This window comes from Acanthochromis polyacanthus, chromosome 17 (genome assembly GCF_021347895.1).
Source record: "Acanthochromis polyacanthus isolate Apoly-LR-REF ecotype Palm Island chromosome 17, KAUST_Apoly_ChrSc, whole genome shotgun sequence".
In the NCBI taxonomy this organism is placed as follows: Eukaryota; Metazoa; Chordata; class Actinopteri; family Pomacentridae; genus Acanthochromis; species Acanthochromis polyacanthus.
Window position 1 is genome coordinate 27,008,131 of NC_067129.1, and position 22,078 is coordinate 27,030,208.

The following is a 22,078-nucleotide window of genomic DNA, read 5'->3' on the forward strand; positions in this document are numbered from 1 at the left end:
TCTGATAATAGATTTTGACTGATCGCCTGAATGACGTCACTGAACATCAATCGATATCTTTAATCAGTTGTTAAACAGAAAACTGAAGAGAATTAACTCATCGTTCAGCAGGAATTCATTCATAAAACTGTTGATTTATTTTAATATCGGTGTTCAACAGCTTTGTTTCATACAATGTTTTATATTATTATTAGCAGTGTGTAAATAGAATAGAATAGAATAGAATCCTGTGAGGACGCGCTGAGGGTGAAATATCCCCGGTCTACTGCCTGACAGACCACACTCTGGGTTTACCTCTGTGTCCTTCAGAGAGCTAAGATGTCTGCCGCGGTGAGAAGTCTGGGCTCCAGTCTGGGGAGAAACCTTCGGGAGCTCCGCCTGCACCTCTGCCAGACCTCCGCGGCCAGCAAGGGGGCCAGGTGAGCTTCGAGCCGGCCGCAGGAGGCGGGAACCGGCGGCGGGTTTCACATAGAGAGTTAGTCCGAGTCAGAGACGCTGACCGGACGGCTAACAGCTATCGGCTAACGGCATAGACTCTTCATTATGAAGTCTATGCTAACAGCCATAGACTCTTTATTATCCCGTCTATGCTAATGGCTAACCGCCATAGACTCTTTATTGTCCCGTCTATGCTAATGGCTAACCGCCATAGACTCTTTATTGTCCCGTCTATGCTAATGGCTAACCGCCATAGACTCTTTATTATCCCGTCTATGCTAATGGCTAACCGCCATAGACTCTTTATTGTCCCGTCTATGCTAATGGATAACCGCCATAGACTCTTTATTATACAGTCTATGCTAATGGCTAACCGCCATAGACTCTTTATTGTCCCGTCTATGCTAATGGCTAACCGCCATAGACTCTTTATTATACAGTCTATGCTATCGGCTAACTGCTAACCCCAGAGTGACCGTGGTGTCAGAGACCAGTTCCTCCTCTAATGTTAGCGGACAGTTAGCTTAGCATAATGAGCACCTGTCGGATAGGTGATGTGTAGCTTTGGTACGTCATCAGTGAGGTAAATTCCGTCATTGTTCATCAGACTTTAGAAACTTCTGAGATGTTTTTAAACTTAGATGAAGAGGCTTTATTGTCATTGCAGAGGTACAGTAATGACATTCTGTTGGGCAGCGTCTCTGAGCAGCTAGGTGTGACTGTCCTTCTGACGGGGAGAAGCTGTCCACTGTGTCCAACATGCTGGGGTCTGGTAGTCAGGAAGTTCTTGAGGTTCCAGGTTTAGTGTCTGCAGTCTGATGGAGGAAAATGCTGAGCTGAAGTCAACAAACAGCATCATGGTGTCTGTAGAGGTTTTCAGGGTGAAGAGCGATGGAGAAGCATTGTCTGTGGATCTGTTGGACCTGTAGGTGAACTGATGTTGATCAAAACCAGGTGAGATGTGGGCCTGGACCTGGTGCAACACCAGAACTCCATACATTTCATGATCCCCGTTGTCAGGGCTCCAAGTAGACATTCAACCCTGTGATGGCAAAGCATTTAGGACAGGTTAGCTGCTCTGTTATTGGCCCTAAACCAGGGTTTTGGTTGGGAATGTTCTCACCTGTTTCCTTGATGTTCTGTTATCCATGCAGAAACTGATGTCTGATAGTACAGAGGAGGTGTGGAGCTCAACGTCTGGGTCTTCAAAGAGCTCCTATAGGGTGTCTTCAGTGTGTCCTCCTCTGTCCAGCTCTGCTCTGACTGGTCCTGGGCTTAGACCTTCAGATGAGGGGCTTTTAGCTGGAGTCAGGAACAGAGACAGATGGTCTGAGTGTCCAGGTGGGGGAGTGGACCTCTGTAGGCCCCAGAGATGTTGGTGCAGACCTGGTCTGGTATAGACCTTGTCTGGTCTAGTCCTGGTGAGGTGTAGACCTGGTCTGGTCTAGTCCTGGTCTGGTCTAGTCCTGGTCTGGTCTGGTCTAGTCCTGGTGAGGTGTAGTCCTGGTCTGGTGTAGTCCTGGTCTGGTGTAGTCCTGGTCTGGTGTAGTCCTGGTGAGGTGTAGACCTGGTCTGGTCTAGTCCTGGTGAGGTGTAGACCTGGTCTGGTCTAGTCCTGGTCTGGTCTGGTCTAGTCCTGGTGAGGTGTAGTCCTGGTCTGGTGTAGACCTGGTGAGGTGTAGACCTGGTCTGGTGTAGTCCTGGTCTGGTCTGGTGTAGTCCTGGTGAGGTGTAGTCCTGGTGAGGTGTAGACCTGGTCTGGTGTAGGTCTGGTCTGGTGTAGTCCTGGTGAGGTGTAGGTCTGGTCTGGTGTAGTCCTGGTGAGGTGTAAGACCTGGTCTGGTGTAGGTCTGGTCTGGTCTAGTCCTGGTGAGGTGTAGACCTGGTCTGGTGTAGTCCTGTCCTGGTCTGGTCTGGTGTAGTCCTGGTGAGGTGTAGACCTGGTCTGGTGTAGTCCTGGTCTGGTCTGGTCTGGTCTAGTCCTGGTGAGGTGTAGACCTGGTCTGGTCTAGTCCTGGTCTGGTCTGGTCTGGTCTGGTGTAGTCCTGGTGAGGTGTAGACCTGGTCTGGTGTAGTCCTGGTCTGGTCTAGTCCTGGTGAGGTGTAGACCTGGTCTGGTGTAGGTCTGGTCTGGTGTAGTCCTGGTGAGGTGTAGACCTGGTCTGGTGTAGGTCTGGTCTGGTGTAGTCCTGGTGAGGTGTAGGTCTGGTCTGGTGTAGTCCTGGTGAGGTGTAGACCTGGTCTGGTGTAGACCTGGTCTGGTGTAGTCCTGGTCTGGTCTGGTCTGGTGTAGTCCTGGTCTGGTGTAGTCCTGGTCTGGTGTAGTCCTGGTGAGGTGTAGTCCTGGTGAGGTGTTGACCTGGTCTGGTGTAGTCCTGGTCTGGTGTAGTCCTGGTGAGGTGTTGACCTGGTCAGGTGTTGACCTGGTCTGGTGTAGTCCTGGTCTGGTGTAGTCCTGGTCTGGTGTAGTCCTGGTCTGGTCTGGTCTGGTCTGGTGTAGTCCTGGTCTGGTGTAGTCCTGGTCTGGTGTTCTGTCCTTCCTGGTTTGAATGTCAACATCCTTGTAGAATCTGGGGACGACAGTCTTAAGTTGGTGTGATTAACGTCTCCAGAAGCCCTCTGGGTGTTTATTCTGCTGCCTACTCTTAGCTATGTTAGCATTAGCTTGTAGCTGCGTTAGCATTAGCTCGTGGATGAATATACACGGCAGTTACAAACACTGGGGTTATTTCCTCTTTCAAATAAAAAGGTCTGCACTTCAACTTCAGGAACTCCTTATTAATTATTTATTATTGTTGTTATTTATCGTTCATAATTATTGTAAATTATTGTTTTATTATTATTATTATAAAGTATTATTATTATTTATTACTCAGTCTCGTAGGTTATTATACGGCCGTCTTGACGGTTTGAGTTTTATTCTTTCAGCTGCTCAAACCGTTTTATTGTGAAATAATGGTTTTATTTTGAAGAATCACTTCCTGTTTCAGGATTAAACCATCGATGCTTTAAAATCAATGAAACATTTCCTGACAGCCGATTGGTCGGTAGGAGGAGCTTCTGTTCAGCAGACCGTTTCTATTGGCCGTTGGTGAGCTTAGCACCGCCCCCTGCGGCTGCTGATTGGCTGCTGTGTGTTTCAGGGACTTCGTGGAGCAGAACTATGTGACCCTGAAGAAGTCCAACCCAGACTTCCCCATCCTGGTCCGGGAATGTTCTGGAGTCCAGGCGAGACTGTGGGCCCGCTACGGTCAGTCCTGGTCCATTTATTGATCCTGTTATTGATCCATTAATGATCCATTAATAATTATTTTGTTGATCCACTATTGATCCTGTTACTAATCCATTATTGATCCACTATTGATGCAGTATTGATGAAGCTGTTTGTTTTCCATCAGAGTTCGGTAAAGAGACCAGCGTCTCCGTGGAAACATGTCAGCTGATCAGGTGGGACAGGCTCTGCAGACTCTGGCTCAGTCCAAACCTTAACGTCAGATGGAAGTGGTCCGGTCCAAACCCCCCTCCCCGGTGAAAGTGGTCCGGTCCAAACCCCCCTCCCCGGTGAAAGTGGTCCGGTCCAAACCCCCCTCCCCGGTGAAAGTGGTCCGGTCCAGGATCGATTCTCCTGAATTCTGTGTTGTTTATTTTTCCTGTAAATGTGTTGATGTGAATAAACCTGAATATTCTTGATGTCGTTCAGTTCTGTTTTTAGCTGTTAGTGAAGTTTTACTGGGAATTTAAGGTGTTTTAAACCGGTTCTTGCTGGTTATGTGTTTCTTTTCAGCGGTTTAAAGGCCCAGTGCTGGTTATTTAAGGGCTTTGCCTTTAAGCCTTAGGGTAAGTAATTTAGTGGTAATTTACTGGGTTGTCACTGTATTTTCTGGGAGCTTTACTGGGTTTCCATGAGGAAAACTTTAAAGGTATTTAAGGGAGTTTTGTTGGGTTACTATCTGTTTCTGCCGTGTTTGAGTGGAAATGATGAGGTGTTAGCTGGCTTTAAAGCGACCATTGAAGTTTTTTTTTAAATTTTTATCTGTTTTTCTGTATTTCTGCTGATGAATGAAGCAGCAGAACCTCCAGCTGGTCCTGGAGAACCTTTAGCAGGGACTCTGTGGACCTGCAGGGGGCAGCAGAGGGACAAACACCTGATCAAACCCATCAGGGGTTTTTATTTCAACTGTTTTCCTCTAAAACTCAACTATGAAGGAGAAGTTCTTGAGGACAGGCTGGTTTCTGTAGCCTTTATCAGCTTCACATAATATTTAATTCTCTGGTTTTTCTGCCACTTCACAGGAAACAAAAGTATTTTATCTGACAGTAAACAAAGACAGATCTGGTTCAATAAGGTGGGTTTAAACGATCAGCAAGAACAGAAACAAGACCGTTCATGAGTTATTTATACGTGATTTTATTAAGATTATATATTAAAGCTGCTGTACCCAAAAGGAACCCAGAGATCTGCACATAAATATTACAAAATGAGACATAAATGACAAAAATTTTTTTACAAAAAACAAGACAAAACAAAAGAAACTGAACAAAATATTTCAAAAATAAGAAAAGTCTTACCAAAATGATGCACAAAATCTAAAAAATGAGACAAAAAATCAGACAAAATATTGCAAAAATTAGACAAAAATGTCAAAAGTGAGACAAACGACAAGGCAGACAAAAAATAGACAAATTATTACAAAAATGAGACAGAAACAACAAAAACAAGAAACAAAACAGCAAATAAGAGACAAATGACAAGTCAGACAACAAAAATGAGAAATGACAAAGCAAGACAAAACAGAACAGAAGGTTTCAAAAATTACAAAATGAGACAAAAAAATAACAAAAGCAAGAAATAAAATGACAAAAACGCCACAAAACAACATCGGTACCATCCAGCAGACACTAATAATGGTTTTAAACGGTATTAAACCTTTTTAAACGGTATTAAACACTTTTAAACGCCTTTAAACTGTATTAAACGGTATTAAACGGTTTTAAATGGTATTAAATGGTTTTAAATGGTTTTAAACGGTATTAAATGGTTTTAAAGGGTTTTAAACGGTATTAAACAGTTTTAAATGGATTAAACGGTAGTAAATGGTTTTAAATGGTTTTAAACTGTATTAAACAGTTTTAAATGGTATTAAACGGTAGTAAATGGTTTTAAAATGGTTTTAAACGGTATTAAATGGTTTTAAAGGTCCGTCTGTCACACAACACAACATTCTGGATCAAACTATAGAGATTTAATCCTTAAAGTAGAGATGGGGTCTGATGAAAGGATGTAAATGTCCAAAAAATAGTGAACTCATGTAAGAAGGGAGTGAATCTGATGATGTGAGTAGAAAGAAGAAACAAAGAGAGGAGGAGGTGCTACGCTGCGCCTCCCGCAGGAGGCGCTGTCGGAGTTCTGAGCTGCAGCTGCAGAAGAAGAAGAAGAAGCTCAACCGAACACAAATACGACAACAAGGGGAAGCCAACCAGCAGCTAATCAGCAGCTAACTATCGGTAAACCAGATATAAATATAAAGTCCAGCTCTGAGCGTCTCCTCCCGGCGGACCAGAACAGCTTCAGGCCGAGCAGAGAGCAGAACCTTCGCGAAGATGCCTGAAGTAAGTCGTTAGCTTCATTAGCAATGCTAACAGTCGTGTAGCTAACAGATGGTGTCCATCCTGACGGTCATAAACACATTATTGTACGAGGAAAGATCAATAATTCTAGTAAATAGGCCCCGGTGGTGTTTTTTAACAACCTAATGTAAAGGTTTAAAGGCTTCTCACAGCTTAGTTCTCGTCCACCAGACTCCGTTGTGTAGTCGCTGGTCTAAAATTTGTTTTTGTCATCGACGGAAACACGAAGCTCAGAAATATTAATAACAGATTAATAATCAGATCAGAGCTTCTGTTCACCCATCGGCAGGACTGAATTGTCCAAGAAACAAGGGATGTAGACAATTTTACTGTAAACAGCAGGACATGAGCTGCAGACATTAACCGATTTAAATTATTATTATTATTCATCTCTTCTGAGTCATTTTTTAAGTAAAACCGGTCTAAACTCTGTGATTTCATCTTCTTTATCTGGTTTCTTCTCCTCTGTGACTGAAGATCAACACTTTCCTACGTTTAGAGAGCAAACAGCTGATCGATCCATCCAGAAAAAAATAATAACAATCAAATAATTGTCCACAGTGGAAATAACTGAGCAGCTGGAAGTCAGTGAACGTAAAGAAAAAGGACAAATTAACAGCTGTTTGTTTGAATGAGAAGTTCTGAAATAAACTGTTCCTGTTGATCGGATGTCCTCCAGCTGCTGTCAGTAATATTCTCATTAAATATGAATCCAGCTGTTTTTCTGGTCACATCCAGATGTTTCATGTCAAATGTTCCCATCAGAGGAGCTGAAACAGAACTTCCTCATAAAGGAACTTAGAACACGATGAACCTGTTGGAGAACTTCAGGTTGTCGTAGCAACGCCCCCTGCTGTCCGTCTGATCTCCTGTTTGTCTTTCAGCTGAGAGCTACTCCAACCTTTGGCCCCTGAGGGCCACGAGGTGGACGACCACAGAGCTGCTGCCCAGTGAGTCCTCATTTAACCTGATCAATACCTGTTCCTTCTGATCAGTACCTGATTCCTGCTTGATCAATACTAGATATTGATCACTCTGCTGTTGTGTTCAGGTCCAAACTGACCAATGACGACTTCAGGAAGCTGCTGATGACGCCGAGGGCGGCGCCGTCTTCGGCTCCCACCTCCAAGTCCCGACAATCATGAGTGAGTAACAGGAAATTAAACAGTCTGTCTGCTATCTGAGCCAATCCATAACCCAGATCTCTGATCTCCCAGAATGCCGAGGGACTACAACGAGGAACGAGGACCTGCAGCCCGGAGGAGGAAGAAGAAGAGGTGAGTTTATTGGTCACCTGGTGTCATATCAACGCCCGTTGCTACACGCAACACAGATGACATGAGGAGCATCAGCTGGTTACCTATGGTTACCCTCACCTGTCGCATTGTTTATATGGTTGTGTTGCAGCTACTATGCTAAGCTACGTCAGCAGGAGATGGAGCGAGAGCGAGAGCTGGCCGAGAAATACCGAGACCGAGCCAGAGAGCGTCGGGACGGAGTCAACAAGGACTACGAAGAGACGGAGCTGATCAGCACCACGGCCAACTACCGGGCAGTAGGCCCACCCGCCGAGGCGTGAGTCTGCTAACGCTAACTAGCTGCTAACCAGCTGCTAATGGGGATGGGCAGTAGGCCCTCTGCTGAGGCATGAGTCTGCTAACGCTAACTAGCTGCTAACCAGCTGCTAATGGGGATGGGGCAGTAGGCCCCACTGCTGAGGCGTGAGTCTGCTAACGCTAACTAGAGGCTAACTAGCTGCTAATACTGGACAGTAGGGCCCCACTGCCGAGGCGTGAGTCTGCCTAACGCTAACTAGCTGTTAATACCGGGCAGCAGGCCCCACCGCTGAGGCATGAGTCTGCTAACGCTAACTAGAGGCTAACTAGCTGCTAAAACTGGACAGTCGGCCCCACTGCCGAGGCGTGAGTCTACTAACGCAACTATCTGCTAACTAGCCACTAATACCGGGCAGTAGGCCCACCGCCGAGCGTGAGTCTGCTAACACTAACTAGCAGCTAACTAGCCATAATACTGGGCAGTAGGCCCCATTGCCAAGGCGTGAGTCTGCTATGCTAACTAGCTGCTAATACTGGCAGTAGAACCCACCGCTGAGGCGTGAGTCTGCTAAATGCTATACTCGCTACTAAGTAGCTGCTAATACTGGGGCAGCAGCCCCACCGCTTTGAGTGAGTCTGCTAACGCTGCCTGATAATGCTGGTGCTGCTAGTGCTAGCTGATAAAGCTAGCCTGATGACTCTGAAAACACAGACACTGCCTACAGTGCTGACTAACACTAGCTTGCTAACTCGGATAACAGACACTGCTAACGTGCCAACACTAAATGCTAAATGTGGTAACATTGCTATCACTAATATTGCAGTGCTAGTACTGCTGCTGCTAACACTGCTAATGCTAATGCTGCCAACAGTGATAACACTACTAACGCTAATACTTCTAACAGTGTTAACACTTTTGATGCTAATACTGCTACCCAGTGCCAACACTGCTAATGCTAACAGTACAGTGGCAGTGTAGATGTATATTATTTTGTTATTCTGTATCGGGTGGAACTTCACCAAGATGTTCTGAAGCTGTTCTGAGGCTCTCCCAGCTGTTCTGGAACCTGTTCTGAGGTTCTCCAGATGTTCTGAACCTGTTCTGAGGTTCTCCAGATGTTCTGAGGCTCTCCCAGACGTTCTGCAGCTGTTCTGAGGTTCTCCAAGATATTGAGAACCTGTTTCTGAGGTTCTCCAGATGTTGTGAACCTCTTCTAAGGTTCTCCTGTGCTCCTGTTTCTTCAGGGAATAAGTCTGCAGCAAGAGAAGGTCGGCAGCTCATCCAAGGAGTCCAAGTTCTTGGAGGTGACATGGAGCACACTCACTTGGTGAAAGGTCTGGACTTCGCTCTGCTGCAGAAGGTCAGCGGCTGAGAACATGTTGGAGATCTACTGCTGCTTTCTATAGACTCACCTGTTCTCCTGTTCTCATGTTCACCTGTTTACCTGTGCTCATGTTTACCTGTTCTCCTGTTCTCATGTTTACCTGTTCTCCTGCTCTCATACCCGTCTGACAGGTGAGAGCTGAAATCACCAGTAAGGAGAAAGAAGAAGAAGACATGATGGAGAAAGTCCAGAAGGAGGCCAAGTATGAGCAGCTTCTGTTAATCAGCTGGTTGTGATGTGAAGTCAGTTACCTGTCTGACTGTAACCTGTCTGTCTATAACCTGTCTGTCTGACTGTAACCTGTCTGTCTTTAACCTGTCTGTCCATCTGTCTGACTGTAACCTGTCTGTCTTTAACCTGTCTGTCCATCTGTCTGACTGTAACCTGTTTGACTGTAACCTGACTGTAATCTGTCTGACTGTAACCTGTCTGTCCAACTGTAACCTGTCTGTCTGTCTGTAACCTGACTGTAATCTGTCTGTCCGTCTGTCGACTGTATCCTGTCCGGCTGTAACTGTCCGTCTGACTGTAACCTGTCCGTCTGACTGTAACCTGCCTGCCTGTCTGACTGTAACCTGTCCGTCTGACTGTAACCTGTCCGTCTACTATAACCTGTCCGTCTGACTGTAACCTGCCTGCCTGTCTGACTGTAACCTGTCGCGTCTGACTGTAACCTGTCCGTCTGACTGTAACCTGTCTGACTGTAACATGTTTGTCTGTCTGTAACCTGTCCATCTGTCTGTCTGATGCCTGCCGACTGTAATCTGTCCGTCTGGCTGTAACCTGTCCGTCTGACTGTAACCTGCCTGCCTGTCTGACTGTAACCTGTCCGTCTGACTGTAACCTGTCCGTCTGAACTATAACTGTCCCGTCTGACTGTAACTGCCTGCTGTCTGACTGTAACCTGTCCGTCTGACTGTAACCTGTCCGTCTGACTGTAACCTGTCTGACTGTAACATGTTTGTCTGTCTGTAACCTGTCCATCTGTCTGTCTGATGCCTGCCCGACTGTAATCTGTCCCGTCTGGCTGTAATCTGTCCGTCTGACTGTAACCTGTCTGTCTGACTGTAACCTGTTTGTCTGACTGTAACCTGCCTGTCTGTAACCTGTCTGACTGTAACCTGCCTGCCTGTCTGACTGTAACCAGTCCATCTGTAACCTGTCTGACTGTAACCTGTCTGTCTGTAACCTGTCTGTAACCTGCCTGTCTGACTGTAACCTGTCTGTCTGACTGTAACCTGTCTGTCTGACTGTAACCTGTCTGACTGCAACCTGTCTGACTGACTGCAACCTGTCTGACTGTAACCTGTCTGACTGTAACCTGTCTGTCCGACTGCAACCTGTCTGACTGTAACCTGTCTGACTGTAACCTGTCTGTCCGACTGCAACCTGTCTGACTGCAACCTGTCTGACTGCAACCTGTCTGACTACAACCTGTCTGACTGTAACCTGTCTGTCCGACTGCAACCTGTCTGACTGCAACCTGTCTGTCTGACTGCAACCTGTCTGTCTGACTCTGTACACTGTACTGACATGTAACCTGTCATGACTGCCAACCTGTCTGTCTGACTGCACACGTGTCCTGATCTGACTGGCAACCTGTCTGACTGTACCTCTCTGTACTGCCACAACCTGTCTGTAACCGCTGTCTGACTGTAACCTGCTCTGAACTGTAACTGTCTGTCCGACTGCATCCTGTCCGACTGCAATACCTGTCTGACTGCAAACCTGTCTGACTGCAACCTGTCTGACTGACAACTGGTCTGTCCTCGACTGTAGCACTGTCTGACTGCAATACTGAACTGTCTGACCTGTCAGTTCTGACAGTAACCACACATGTCTGACTCTAAACTGGGGTCTGTTGACTGTAAACTGCTGTCTGACTGTAAACCTGTCTGACTTAACTGTACCTGTCTGACTGTAACCTGTCTGTTCTGTCTGTAACATGTTGACCTGAACCTGTCTGTCTGACTGTAACCTGTCTGACCTGTAACCTGTCTGTCTGACTGTAACCTGTCTGACTGTAACCTGTCTGCCTGACTGTAACCTGTCTGTCTGACTGTACCTGTCTGTCTGACTGTAACCTGTCTGACTGTAACCTGTCTGTCTGTCTGTAACCTGTCTGTCTGACTGTAACCTGTCTGTCTGACTGTAACCTGTCTGACTGTAACCTGTCTGTCTGACGTAACCTGTCTGACTGTCTGTCAGGAAGGAACGTGGAGCCGAGGAGAAATTGAGTTTAAAACTCGTCTTGGTGAGTCCAGATCAGGTCGCTGAATTACACCTGGAAAGTTCTGTTGTTGTCTTGTTAATAGAATATGTTTATTGTTGCTGTGTTGTTACTGTTGTTCATTATATTATTGCCTATTAGTCCTCTCCACATAGTTCTATATGTCCCGTCACACATTGTTCTACAATACCTTGTGGGTTGAGGAAAAAATGGAATATTTCAGCTAAAAGTTGGAAGGCTTTCAGAGAGAAGTGGAATAACTACAGACTAAAGGTCATAATTAGAGGAAAACACGTAGGAATGAAATCTGTGCTTTAGAACCCAGCTCTGTTCTCCTGTCAGGTCGGAACATCTACAGAACAGTGTTCAGGTCTGGGCTGTCAGAGAGGAACGAACTGTTCCTGCCCGGTAGGATGGCCTACGTGGTCGACCTGGACGACGAGTTCACCGACACCGACATCCCCACGACCCTGATCCGCAGCGCAGACTGTGTATGGAGGTGAGCTGTCTACCAGTATGACGTTCTGTCCCAGTATACCGTTCCCGTTCTGTCCCAGTATAACATTCTGTCCCAGTATAACGTTCTGTCCCAGTAACATTCTGTCCCAGTATAACATTCTGTCCCAGTATAACATTCTGTCCCAGTATAACGTTCTGTCCCAGTATACCTTTCTGTCCAGTATACGTTCTGTCCCTTCTGTCCCAGTATAACGTTCTGTCCCAGTATAACATTCTGTCCCAGTAACGTTCTGTCCAGTATAACATTCTGTCCCAGTATAACGTTCTGTCCCAGTATAACGTTCTGTCCCAGTATAACATTCTGTCCCAGTATAACATTCTGTCCCAGTATAACGTTCTGTCCCAGTATAACATTCTGTCCCAGTATAACATTCTGTCCCAGTATACGTTCTGTCCCAGTATGACGTTCTGTCCCAGTATGACGTTCAGTAACCGCTCTGTCCCAGTATACGTTCTGTCTCAGTATACGCGTTCTGTCCCATAATAACGTTCTGTCCCAGTATAACGTTCTGTCCCAGTATGTTCTGTCCCAGTATAACATTCTGTCCCAGTATACGTTCTGTCCCAGTATACCGTTCTGTCCCAGTATACCGTTCTGTCCCAGTATACCGTTCTGTCCCAGTATACCACACTGTCCCAGTATAACGTTCTGTCCCAGTATAACGTTCTGTCCCAGTATACATTCTGTCCCAGTATAACGTTCTGTCCCAGTATGACGTTCTGTCCCAGTATACCGTTCTGTCCCAGTATGACGTTCTGTCCAGTATAACATTCTGTCCCAGTATAACGTTCTGTCCCAGTATGACGTTCTGTCCCAGTATACCGTTCTGTCCCAGTATGACGTTCTGTCTCAGTATACCGTTCTGTCCCAGTATACCACACTGTCCCAGTATAACATTCTGTCCCAGTATGACGTTCTGTCCCAGTATGACGTTCTGTCCCAGTATACCGTTCTGTCCCAGTATACCACACTGTCCCAGTATAACGTTCTGTCCCAGTATAACGTTCTGTCCCAGTATAACATTCTGTCCAGTATAACATTCTGTCCAGTATGACGTTCTGTCCCAGTATACCGTTCTGTCCCAGTATGACGTTCTGTCCCAGTATAACATTCTGTCCCAGTATAACGTTCTGTCCCAGTATGACGTTCTGTCCCAGTATACCGTTCTGTCCCAGTATAACGTTCTGTCCCAGTATACCACACTGTCCCAGTATGACGTTCTGTCCCAGTATGACGTTCTGTCCAGTATGACGTTCTGTCCCAGTATACCGTTCTGTCCCAGTATACCGTTCTGTCCCAGTATAACATTCTGTCCCAGTATACCGTTCTGTCCCAGTATGACGTTCTGTCCCAGTATGACGTTCTGTCCCAGTATGACGTACTGTCCCAGTATAACGTTCTCTCCCAGTATACCGTTCTGTCCCAGTATGACGTTCTGTCCCAGTATGACGTTCTGTCCCAGTATACCGTTCTGTCCCAGTATGACGTTCTGTCCCAGTATACCGTTCTGTCCCAGTATAACGTTCTGTCCCAGTATGACGTTCTGTCCCACTATACCGTTCTGTCCCAGTATGACGTTCTGTCCCAGTATAACGTTCTGTCCCAGTATAACATTCTGTCCCAGTATAACGTTCTGTCCCAGTATAACGTTCTGTCCCAGTATAACATTCTGTCCCAGTATGACGTTCTGTCCCAGTATAACATTCTGTCCCAGTATACCGTTCTGTCCCAGTAACCGTTCTGTCCCAGTATACCGTTCTGTCCCAGTATACCGTTCTGTCCCAGTATGACGTTCTGTCCCAGTATAACGTTCTGTCCCAGTATAACGTTCTGTCCCAGTATAACATTCTGTCCCAGTATAACGTTCTGTCCCAGTATAACGTTCTGTCCCAGTATAACATTCTGTCCAGTATGACGTTCTGTCCCAGTATGACGTTCTGTCCCAGTATGACGTTCTGTCCCAGTATAACATTCTGTCCCAGTATGACGTTCTGTCCCAGTATAACGTTCTGTCCCAGTATAACGTTCTGTCCCAGTATGACGTTCTGTCCCAGTATGACGTTCTGTACCAGTATAACGTTCTGTCCCAGTATAACGTTCTGTCCCAGTATACCGTTCTGTCCCAGTATGACGTTCTGTCCCAGTATATTCTGTCCAGTATAACGTTCTGTCCCAGTATGACGTTCTGTCCCAGTATACCACACTGTCCCAGTATGACGTTCTGTCCCAGTATACCGTTCTGTCCCAGTATGACGTTCTGTCCCAGTACCGTTCTGTCCCAGTATACCGTTCTGTCCCAGTATGACGTTCTGTCCCAGTATACCGTTCTGTCCCAGTATACCGTTCTGTCCAGTATGACGTTCTGTCCCAGTATGACGTTCTGTCCCAGTATAACGTTCTGTCCCAGTATAACGTTCTGTCCCAGTATAACATTCTGTCCCAGTATGACGTTCTGTCCCAGTATAACTTTCTGTCCCAGTATAACGTTCTGTCCCAGTATACCGTTCTGTCCCAGTATACCGTTCTGTCCCATAACATTCTGTCCTATATAACGTTCTGTCCCAGTATAACGTTCTGTCCCAGTATGACTTCTGTCCAGTATAACGTTCTGTCCCAGTATAACGTTCTGTCCCAGTATGACGTTCTGTCCCAGTATACCGTTCTGTCCAGTATAACATTCTGTCCCAGTATAACATTCTGTCCAGTATACCACACTGTCCTAGTATAACGTTCTGTCCCAGTATGACGTTCTGTCCCAGTATGACGTTCTGTCCCAGTATAACGTTCTGTCCCAGTATAACGTTCTGTCCCAGTATACCACACTGTCCTAGTATACCGTTCTGTCCCAGTATACATTCTGTCCTAGTATAACGTTCTGTAATAGTATAACGTTCTGTCCCAGTATACCGTTCTGTCCCAGTATAACATTCTGTCCCAGTATACCACACTCCTAGTATACGTTCTGTCCAGTATAACGTTCTGTATGACTTCTGTCCCAGTATGACGTTCTGTCCCAGTATGACGTTCTGTCCCAGTATACCGTTCTGTCCCAGTATAACATTCTGTCCTAGTATAACGTTCTGTTAATAGTATAACGTTCTGTCCCAGTATACCGTTCTGTCCCAGTATAACGTTCTGTCCCAGTATACCGTTCTGTCCCAGTATAACGTTCTGTCCCAGTATACCGTTCTGTCCCAGATATAACATTCTGTCCCAGTATACCGTTCTGTCCCAGTATACCGTTCTGTCCAGTATAACGTTCTGTCCCAGTATAACGTTCTGTCCCAATACCGTTCTGCCCAGTATAACATCTGTCCCAGTATAACGTCTGTCCCAGTATGACGTTCTGTCCCAGTATAACGTCGTCCCAGTATACACACTGTCCCAGTATACCGTTCTGTCCCAGTATAACATTCTGTCCCAGTATAAGTTCTGTCCAGTATGACGTTCTGTCCCAGTAACACGTTCTGTCCCAGTATAACGTTCTGTCCCAGTATACCCACTGTCCCAGTATGACGTTCTGTCCCAGTATACCGTTCTGTCCCAGTATACCGTTCTGTCCCAGTATACCTTCTGTCCCAGTATGACGTCTCTGTCCCAGTTATATCTGTCCCAGTAACCGTTCTGTCCCAGTATAACGTTCTGTCCAGTATACCACACTGTCCAGTATGACGTTCTGTCCCAGTATGACGTTCTGTCCCAGTATACCGTTCTGTCCCAGTATGACGTTCTGTCCCAGTATACGTTCTGTCCCAGTATAACGTTCTGTCCCAGTATAACGTTCTGTCCCAGTATACGTTCTGTCCCAGTATAACGTTCTGTCCCAGTATAACGTTCTGTCCCAGTATACGTTCTGTCCCAGTATACCACACTGTCCCAGTATAACGTTCTGTCCCAGTATACCGTTCTGTCCCAGTATACCGTTCTGTCCCAGTATGACGTTCTGTCCCAGTATACCGTTCTGTCCCAGTATAACGTTCTGTCCCAGTATACCGTTCTGTCCCAGTATAACGTTCTGTCCCAGTATAACGTTCTGTCCCAGTATACCGTTCTGTCCCAGTATACACACTGTCCCAGTATAACGTTCTGTCCCAGTATAACGTTCTGTCCCAGTATACGTTCTGTCCCAGTATGACGTTCTGTCCCAGTATACGTTCTGTCCCAGTATAACGTTCTGTCCCAGTATACCGTTCTGTCCCAGTATGACGTTCTGTCCCAGTATACGTTCTGTCCCAGTATGACGTTCTGTCCCAGTATACCACACTGTCCCAGTATGACGTTCTGTCCCAGTATGACGTTCTGTCCCAGTATGACGTTCTGTCCCAGTATACCACACTGTCCCAGTATGACGTTCTGTCCCAGTATACGTTCTGTCCCAGTATACCGTTCTGTCCCAGTATACGTTCTGTCCCAGTATAACGTCTGTCCCAGTATACCGTTCTGTCCCAGTATACGTTCTGTCCCAGTATAACGTTCTGTCCCAGTATAACGTTCTGTCCCAGTATGACGTTCTGTCCCAGTATACCGTTCTGTCCCAGTATAACGTTCTGTCCCAGTATAACGTTCTGTCCCAGTATGACGTTCTGTCCCAGTATACACACTGTCCCAGTATGACGTTCTGTCCCAGTATACCGTTCTGTCCCAGTATGACGTTCTGTCCCAGTATACCGTTCTGTCCCAGTATACCGTTCTGTCCCAGTATGACGTTCTGTCCCAGTATACCGTTCTGTCCCAGTATACCGTTCCCAGATAACTCTGTCCCAGTATGACGTTCTGTCCCAGTATGACGTTCTGTCCCAGTATGACGTTCTGTCCCAGTATAACGTTCTGTCCCAGTATAATTCTGTCCCAGTATGACGTTCTGTCCCAGTATAACGTTCTGTCCCAGTATAACGTTCTGTCCCAGTATACCGTTCTGTCCCAGTATAACATTCTGTCCAGTATAACGTTCTGTCCCAGTATAACGTTCTGTCCCAGTATGACGTTCTGTCCCAGTATAACGTTCTGTCCCAGTATGACGTTCTGTCCCAGTATACCGTTCTGTCCCAGTATAACATTCTGTCCCAGTATACCACACTGTCCAGTATAACGTTCTGTCCCAGTATGACGTTCTGTCCCAGTATGACGTTCTGTCCCAGTATAACGTTCTGTCCCAGTATAACGTTCTGTCCCAGTATACCACACTGTCCTAGTATACCGTTCTGTCCCAGTATAACATTCTGTCCAGTATAACGTTCTGTAGTATAACGTTCTGTCCCAGTATACCGTTCTGTCCCAGTATACCACACTGTCCTAGTATAACGTTCTGTCCCAGTATACCGTTCTGTCCCAGTATACCGTTCTGTCCCAGTATAACGTTCTGTCCCAGTATAACGTTCTGTCCCAGTATACCGTTCTGTCCCAGTATAACATTCTGTCCCAGTATAACGTTCTGTCCCAGTATGATGTTCTGTCCCAGTATAACGTTCTGTCCCAGTATACCGTTCTGTCCCAGTATAACATTCTGTCCAGTATAACGTTCTGTCCCAGTATGACGTTCTGTCCCAGTATAACGTTCTGTCCCAGTATAACGTTCTGTCCCAGTATACCACACTGTCCCAGTATGACGTTCTGTCCCAGTATACGTTCTGTCCCAGTATACGTTCTGTCCCAGTATACTGTTCTGTCCCAGTATGACGTTCTGTCCCAGTATACCGTTCTGTCCCAGTATACCGTTCTGTCCCAGTATACCGTTCTGTCCCAGTATAACGTTCTGTCCCAGTATAACGTTCTGTCCCAGTATACGTTCTGTCCCAGTATACGTTCTGTCCCAGTATAACGTTCTGTCCCAGTATACCGTTCTGTCCCAGTATACCACACTGTCCCAGTATAACGTTCTGTCCCAGTATACCGTTCTGTCCCAGTATACCGTTCTGTCCCAGTATGACGTTCTGTCCCAGTATACCGTTCTGTCCCAGTATAACATTCTGTCCCAGTATAACATTCTGTCCCAGTATGACGTTCTGTCCCAGTATACCGTTCTGTCCCAGTATACCGTTCTGTCCCAGTATACCGTTCTGTCCCAGTATAACGTTCTGTCCCAGTATAACGTTCTGTTCCAGTATACCGTTCTGTCCCAGTATAAACCGTTCTGTCCCAGTATAACGTTCTGTCCCAGTATACCGTTCTGTCCCAGTATACCACACTGTCCCAGTATAACGTTCTGTCCAGTATACCGTTCTGTCCCAGTATACCGTTCTGTCCCAGTATGACGTTCTGTCCCAGTATACCGTTCTGTCCCAGTATAACGTTCTGTCCCAGTATACCGTTCTGTCCAGTATAACGTTCTGTCCCAGTATAACGTTCTGTCCCAGTATAACGTTCTGTCCCAGTATACCGTTCTGTCCCAGTATACCACACTGTCCAGTATAACGTCTGTCCCAGTATAACGTTCTGTCCCAGTATGACGTTCTGTCCCAGTATGACGTTCTGTCCCAGTATACCGTTCTGTCCCAGTATAACGTTCTGTCCCAGTATACCGTTCTGTCCAGTATGACGTTCTGTCCCAGTATGACGTTCTGTCCCAGTATGACGTTCTGTCCCAGTATACCACACTGTCCCAGTTATGACGTTCTGTCCCAGTATACCGTTCTGTCCCAGTATACCGTTCTGTCCCAGTATGACGTTCTGTCCCAGTAACCGTTCTGTCCCAGTATAACGTTCTGTCCCAGTATAACGTTCTGTCCCAGTATGACGTTCTGTCCCAGTATACCGTTCTGTCCAGTATAACGTTCTGTTCCCAGTATAACGTTCTGTCCCAGTATGACGTTCTGTCCCAGTATACCACACTGTCCCAGTATACCGTTCTGTCCCAGTATGACGTTCTGTCCCAGTATGACGTTCTGTCCCAGTATGACGTTCTGTCCCAGTATGACGTTCTGTCCCAGTATACCACACTGTCCCAGTATGACGTTCTGTCCCAGTATAACCGTCTGTCCCAGTATGACGTTCTGTCCCCAGTATAACGTTCTGTCCCAGTATGACGTTCTGTCCCAGTATAACATTCTGTCCCAGTATGACGTTCTGTCCCAGTATAACCGTTCTGTCCCAGTATAACACACTGGTTTAGCCTCCCTTCCTGGTCCAGCAGTCTCTCTGAGCTCCTGGACTGTTTAGAACCCTGTAGACATGTGGCCCTCCATCTGTGAGGAGCTGAATCTCTCAAACTGAGTCCAGACGTCCAGCGGTGTTGACGTCCTGCAGTCAGACACGGTGACACAGTTCAGGTGTGGATGTTTGCTGTCAGACTGTCCAGGGTGGACACCAACACCAGCCTCATGCTGCTGGTCTGGGCTCCTTTTAATGTGGCAGGTTCCAGTAGATAAAAAGAAACATGTCTGACTGATATACTTATGGATTACCTGTCTGTCTCTCCACCTGTCTGTCTCTCCACCTGTCTGTCTCTCTGCCAGGCCCAGACCACTCTGACCACCAACGACATCGTGATCTCTAAGCTGACTCAGATTTTGTCCTACCTGAGACAGGGGACACGTCACAAGAAGATCAAGAAGAAGGACAAAGGTGTGTTTTAACCTTTGAGGAGGAGAACCTCATGATGTTCTGTTACGTTCTGTCCTCTGTAGAACCACAAGTCTGTCTGGTGTTTTACTGAAGACACTGGAATCAGAACTTAGACTCATGAAAAATGACTTCATGAGTGGAGAAACCAGACAGACAGGTGTGGAACCAGTCAGACAGACAGAAAGGTGTGGAACCGGTCAGACAGACAGACATGTGTGGAACCAGTCAGACAGACAGACAGGTGTGGAACCGGTCAGACAGACAGACATGTGTGGAACCGGTCAGACAGACAGACATGTGTGGAACCAGTCAGACAGACAGAAAGGTGTGGAACCAGTCAGACAGACAGACAGACATGTATGGAACCAGTCAGACAGACAGACAGGTGTGGAACCAGTCAGACAGACAGACAGGTGTGGAACCGGTCAGACAGACAGACATGTGTGGAACCAGTCAGACAGACAGAAAGGTGTGGAACCAGTCAGACAGACAGACAGACAGGTGTGGGAACCGGTCAGACAGACAGACAGGTGTGGAACCGGTCAGACAGACAGACAGGTGTGGAACCAGTCAGACAGACAGACAGGTGTGGAACCAGTCAGACAGACAGACAGGTGTGGAACCAGTCAGACAGACAGAAAGGTGTGGAACCGGTCAGACAGACAGACAGGTGTGGAACCGGTCAGACAGACAGATATGTGTGGAACCGGTCAGACAGACAGACATGTGTGGAACGGTCAGACAGACAGACATGTGTGGTAACCGGTCAGACAGACAGACAGGTGTGGAACCGGTCAGACAGACAGACATGGTTGGAACCGGTCAGACAGACAGACATGTGTGGAACGGTCAGACAGACAGACAGGTGTGGAACCAGTCAGACAGACAGACGTGTGGAACCGGTCAGACAGACAGACAGGTGTGGAACCAGTCAGACAGACAGACATGTGTGGAACCAGTCCAGACAGACAGACAGGTGTGAACCGGTCAGACAGACAGACATGTGTGGAACCGGTCAGACAGACAGACAGGTGTGGAACCAGTCAGACAGACAGACATGTGTGAACCGGTCAGACAGACAGACAGGTGTGGAAACCGGTCAGACAGACAGACATGTGTGGAAACCAGTCAGACAGACAGAAAGGTGTGGAACCGGTCAGACAGACAGACAGGTGTGGAACCGGTCAGACAGACAGACATGTGTGGAACCGGTCAGACAGACAGACAGGTGTGGAACCGGTCAGACAGACAGACAGACATGTGTGGAACCAGTCAGACAGACAGACAGGTGTGGAAACCGGTCAGACAGACAGATATGTGTGGAACCGGTCAGACAGACAGACAGGTGTGGAACCAGTCAGACAGACAGACATGTGTGGTAACCGGTCAGACAGACAGACAGGTGTGGAACCAGTCAGACAGACAGAAAGGTGTGGAACCGGTCAGACAGACAGACATGTGTGGAACCAGTCAGACAGACAGACAGGTGTGGAACCGGTCAGACAGACAGACATGTGTGGAACCGGTCAGACAGACAGACATGTGTGGAACCAGTCAGACAGACAGAAAGGTGTGGAACCAGTCAGACAGACAGACAGACATGTATGAACCAGTCAGACAGACAGACAGGTGTGGAACCAGTCCAGACAGACAGACAGGTGTGGAACCGGTCAGACAGACAGACATGTGTGGAACCAGTCAGACAGACAGAAAGGTGGTGGAACCAGTCAGACAGACAGACAGACAGGTGTGGAACCGGTCAGACAGACAGACAGGTGTGGAACCGGTCAGACAGACAGACAGGTGTGGAACCAGTCAGACAGACAGACAGGTGTGGAACCAGTCAGACAGACAGACAGGTGTGGAACCAGTCAGACAGACAGAAAGGTGTGGAACCGGTCAGACAGACAGACAGGTGTGGAACCGGTCAGACAGACAGATATGTGTGGAACCGGTCAGACAGACAGACATGTGTGGAACCGGTCAGACAGACAGACATGTGTGGAACCGGTCAGACAGACAGACAGGTGTGGAACCGGTCAGACAGACAGACATGTGTGGAACCGGTCAGACAGACAGACATGTGTGGAACCGGTCAGACAGACAGACAGGTGTGGAACCAGTCAGACAGACAGACGTGTGGAACCGGTCAGACAGACAGACAGGTGTGGAACCAGTCAGACAGACAGACATGTGTGGAACCAGTCAGACAGACAGACAGGTGTGGAACCGGTCAGACAGACAGACATGTGTGGAACCGGTCAGACAGACAGACAGGTGTGGAACCAGTCAGACAGACAGACATGTGTGGAACCGGTCAGACAGACAGACAGGTGTGGAACCGGTCAGACAGACAGACATGTGTGGAACCAGTCAGACAGACAGAAAGGTGTGGAACCAGTCAGACAGACAGACAGGTGTGGAACCGGTCCAGACAGACAGACATGTGTGGAACCGGTCAGACAGACAGACATGTGTGGAACCGGTCAGACAGACAGACAGGTGTGGAACCGGTCAGACAGACAGACAGACATGTGTGGAACCAGTCAGACAGACAGACAGGTGTGGAACCGGTCCAGACAGACAGATATGTGTGGAACCGGTCAGACAGACAGACAGGTGTGGAACCGGTAACAGACAGACAGGTGTGGAACAGCAGACAGGTGTGGAACCAGTCAGACAGACAGACAGTGTGGAACCGGTCAGACAGACAGACAGGTGTGGAACCGGTCCAGCAGGGACAGACCAGGTGTGGAACCGG

The 22,078-nt window shown here is 47.3% G+C and overlaps 2 protein-coding genes and 3 long non-coding RNA genes across 11 annotated transcripts in view; 3 read left to right on the plus strand and 2 right to left on the minus strand.

Moving 5' to 3' along the window:
* Positions 1–244: 244 nt before the first annotated feature.
* ndufa2 (NADH:ubiquinone oxidoreductase subunit A2) lies at positions 245–4,128 on the plus strand. Its single transcript, XM_051937716.1, is given in 4 exon segments — positions 245–419; positions 3,582–3,688; positions 3,837–3,863; positions 3,866–4,128. Coding segments are annotated over 4 exon segments (297 nt in total). The 5' UTR covers positions 245–318; the 3' UTR covers positions 3,928–4,128.
* Positions 1,790–3,038, minus strand: LOC127530582 (uncharacterized). 4 transcript variants are annotated; one of them, XR_007937160.1, is made up of 5 exons: positions 2,692–3,038; positions 2,273–2,547; positions 2,107–2,191; positions 2,006–2,074; positions 1,790–1,962 (listed from the first exon to the last, which is right to left on the minus strand). It is a non-coding gene; the product is annotated as an uncharacterized LOC127530582 (long non-coding RNA). The 4 variants fall into 4 exon arrangements; XR_007937162.1 differs by lacking the exon at positions 2,006–2,074 and having other exon boundaries at positions 1,790–1,973; XR_007937159.1 differs by lacking the exons at positions 2,006–2,074; positions 2,107–2,191 and having other exon boundaries at positions 1,923–2,005.
* The window catches only part of ik (IK cytokine), a 28,472-nt gene continuing 10,327 nt past the window's right edge, over positions 3,934–22,078 (plus strand). Inside the window, 11 exon segments of the mRNA XM_051937923.1 lie at positions 3,934–4,032; positions 6,955–7,016; positions 7,118–7,204; positions 7,278–7,343; positions 7,474–7,649; positions 8,868–8,983; positions 9,139–9,224; positions 11,230–11,261; positions 11,580–11,736; positions 12,156–12,184; positions 19,126–19,317. Coding sequence (XP_051793883.1) covers positions 3,934–4,032; positions 6,955–7,016; positions 7,118–7,204; positions 7,278–7,343; positions 7,474–7,649; positions 8,868–8,983; positions 9,139–9,224; positions 11,230–11,261; positions 11,580–11,736; positions 12,156–12,184; positions 19,126–19,317 — 1,102 coding nt within the window.
* Positions 9,688–11,232, minus strand: LOC127530527 (uncharacterized). 4 transcript variants are annotated; one of them, XR_007937106.1, is made up of 5 exons: positions 11,197–11,232; positions 11,107–11,163; positions 11,002–11,054; positions 10,061–10,509; positions 9,688–9,809 (listed from the first exon to the last, which is right to left on the minus strand). It is a non-coding gene; the product is annotated as an uncharacterized LOC127530527 (long non-coding RNA). The 4 variants fall into 4 exon arrangements; XR_007937105.1 differs by lacking the exon at positions 11,002–11,054 and having other exon boundaries at positions 11,073–11,215; XR_007937108.1 differs by having other exon boundaries at positions 10,061–10,426; positions 11,002–11,215.
* Positions 19,837–21,742, plus strand: LOC127530528 (uncharacterized). The gene is made up of 3 exons (XR_007937109.1): positions 19,837–19,903; positions 20,720–20,831; positions 21,065–21,742. It is a non-coding gene; the product is annotated as an uncharacterized LOC127530528 (long non-coding RNA).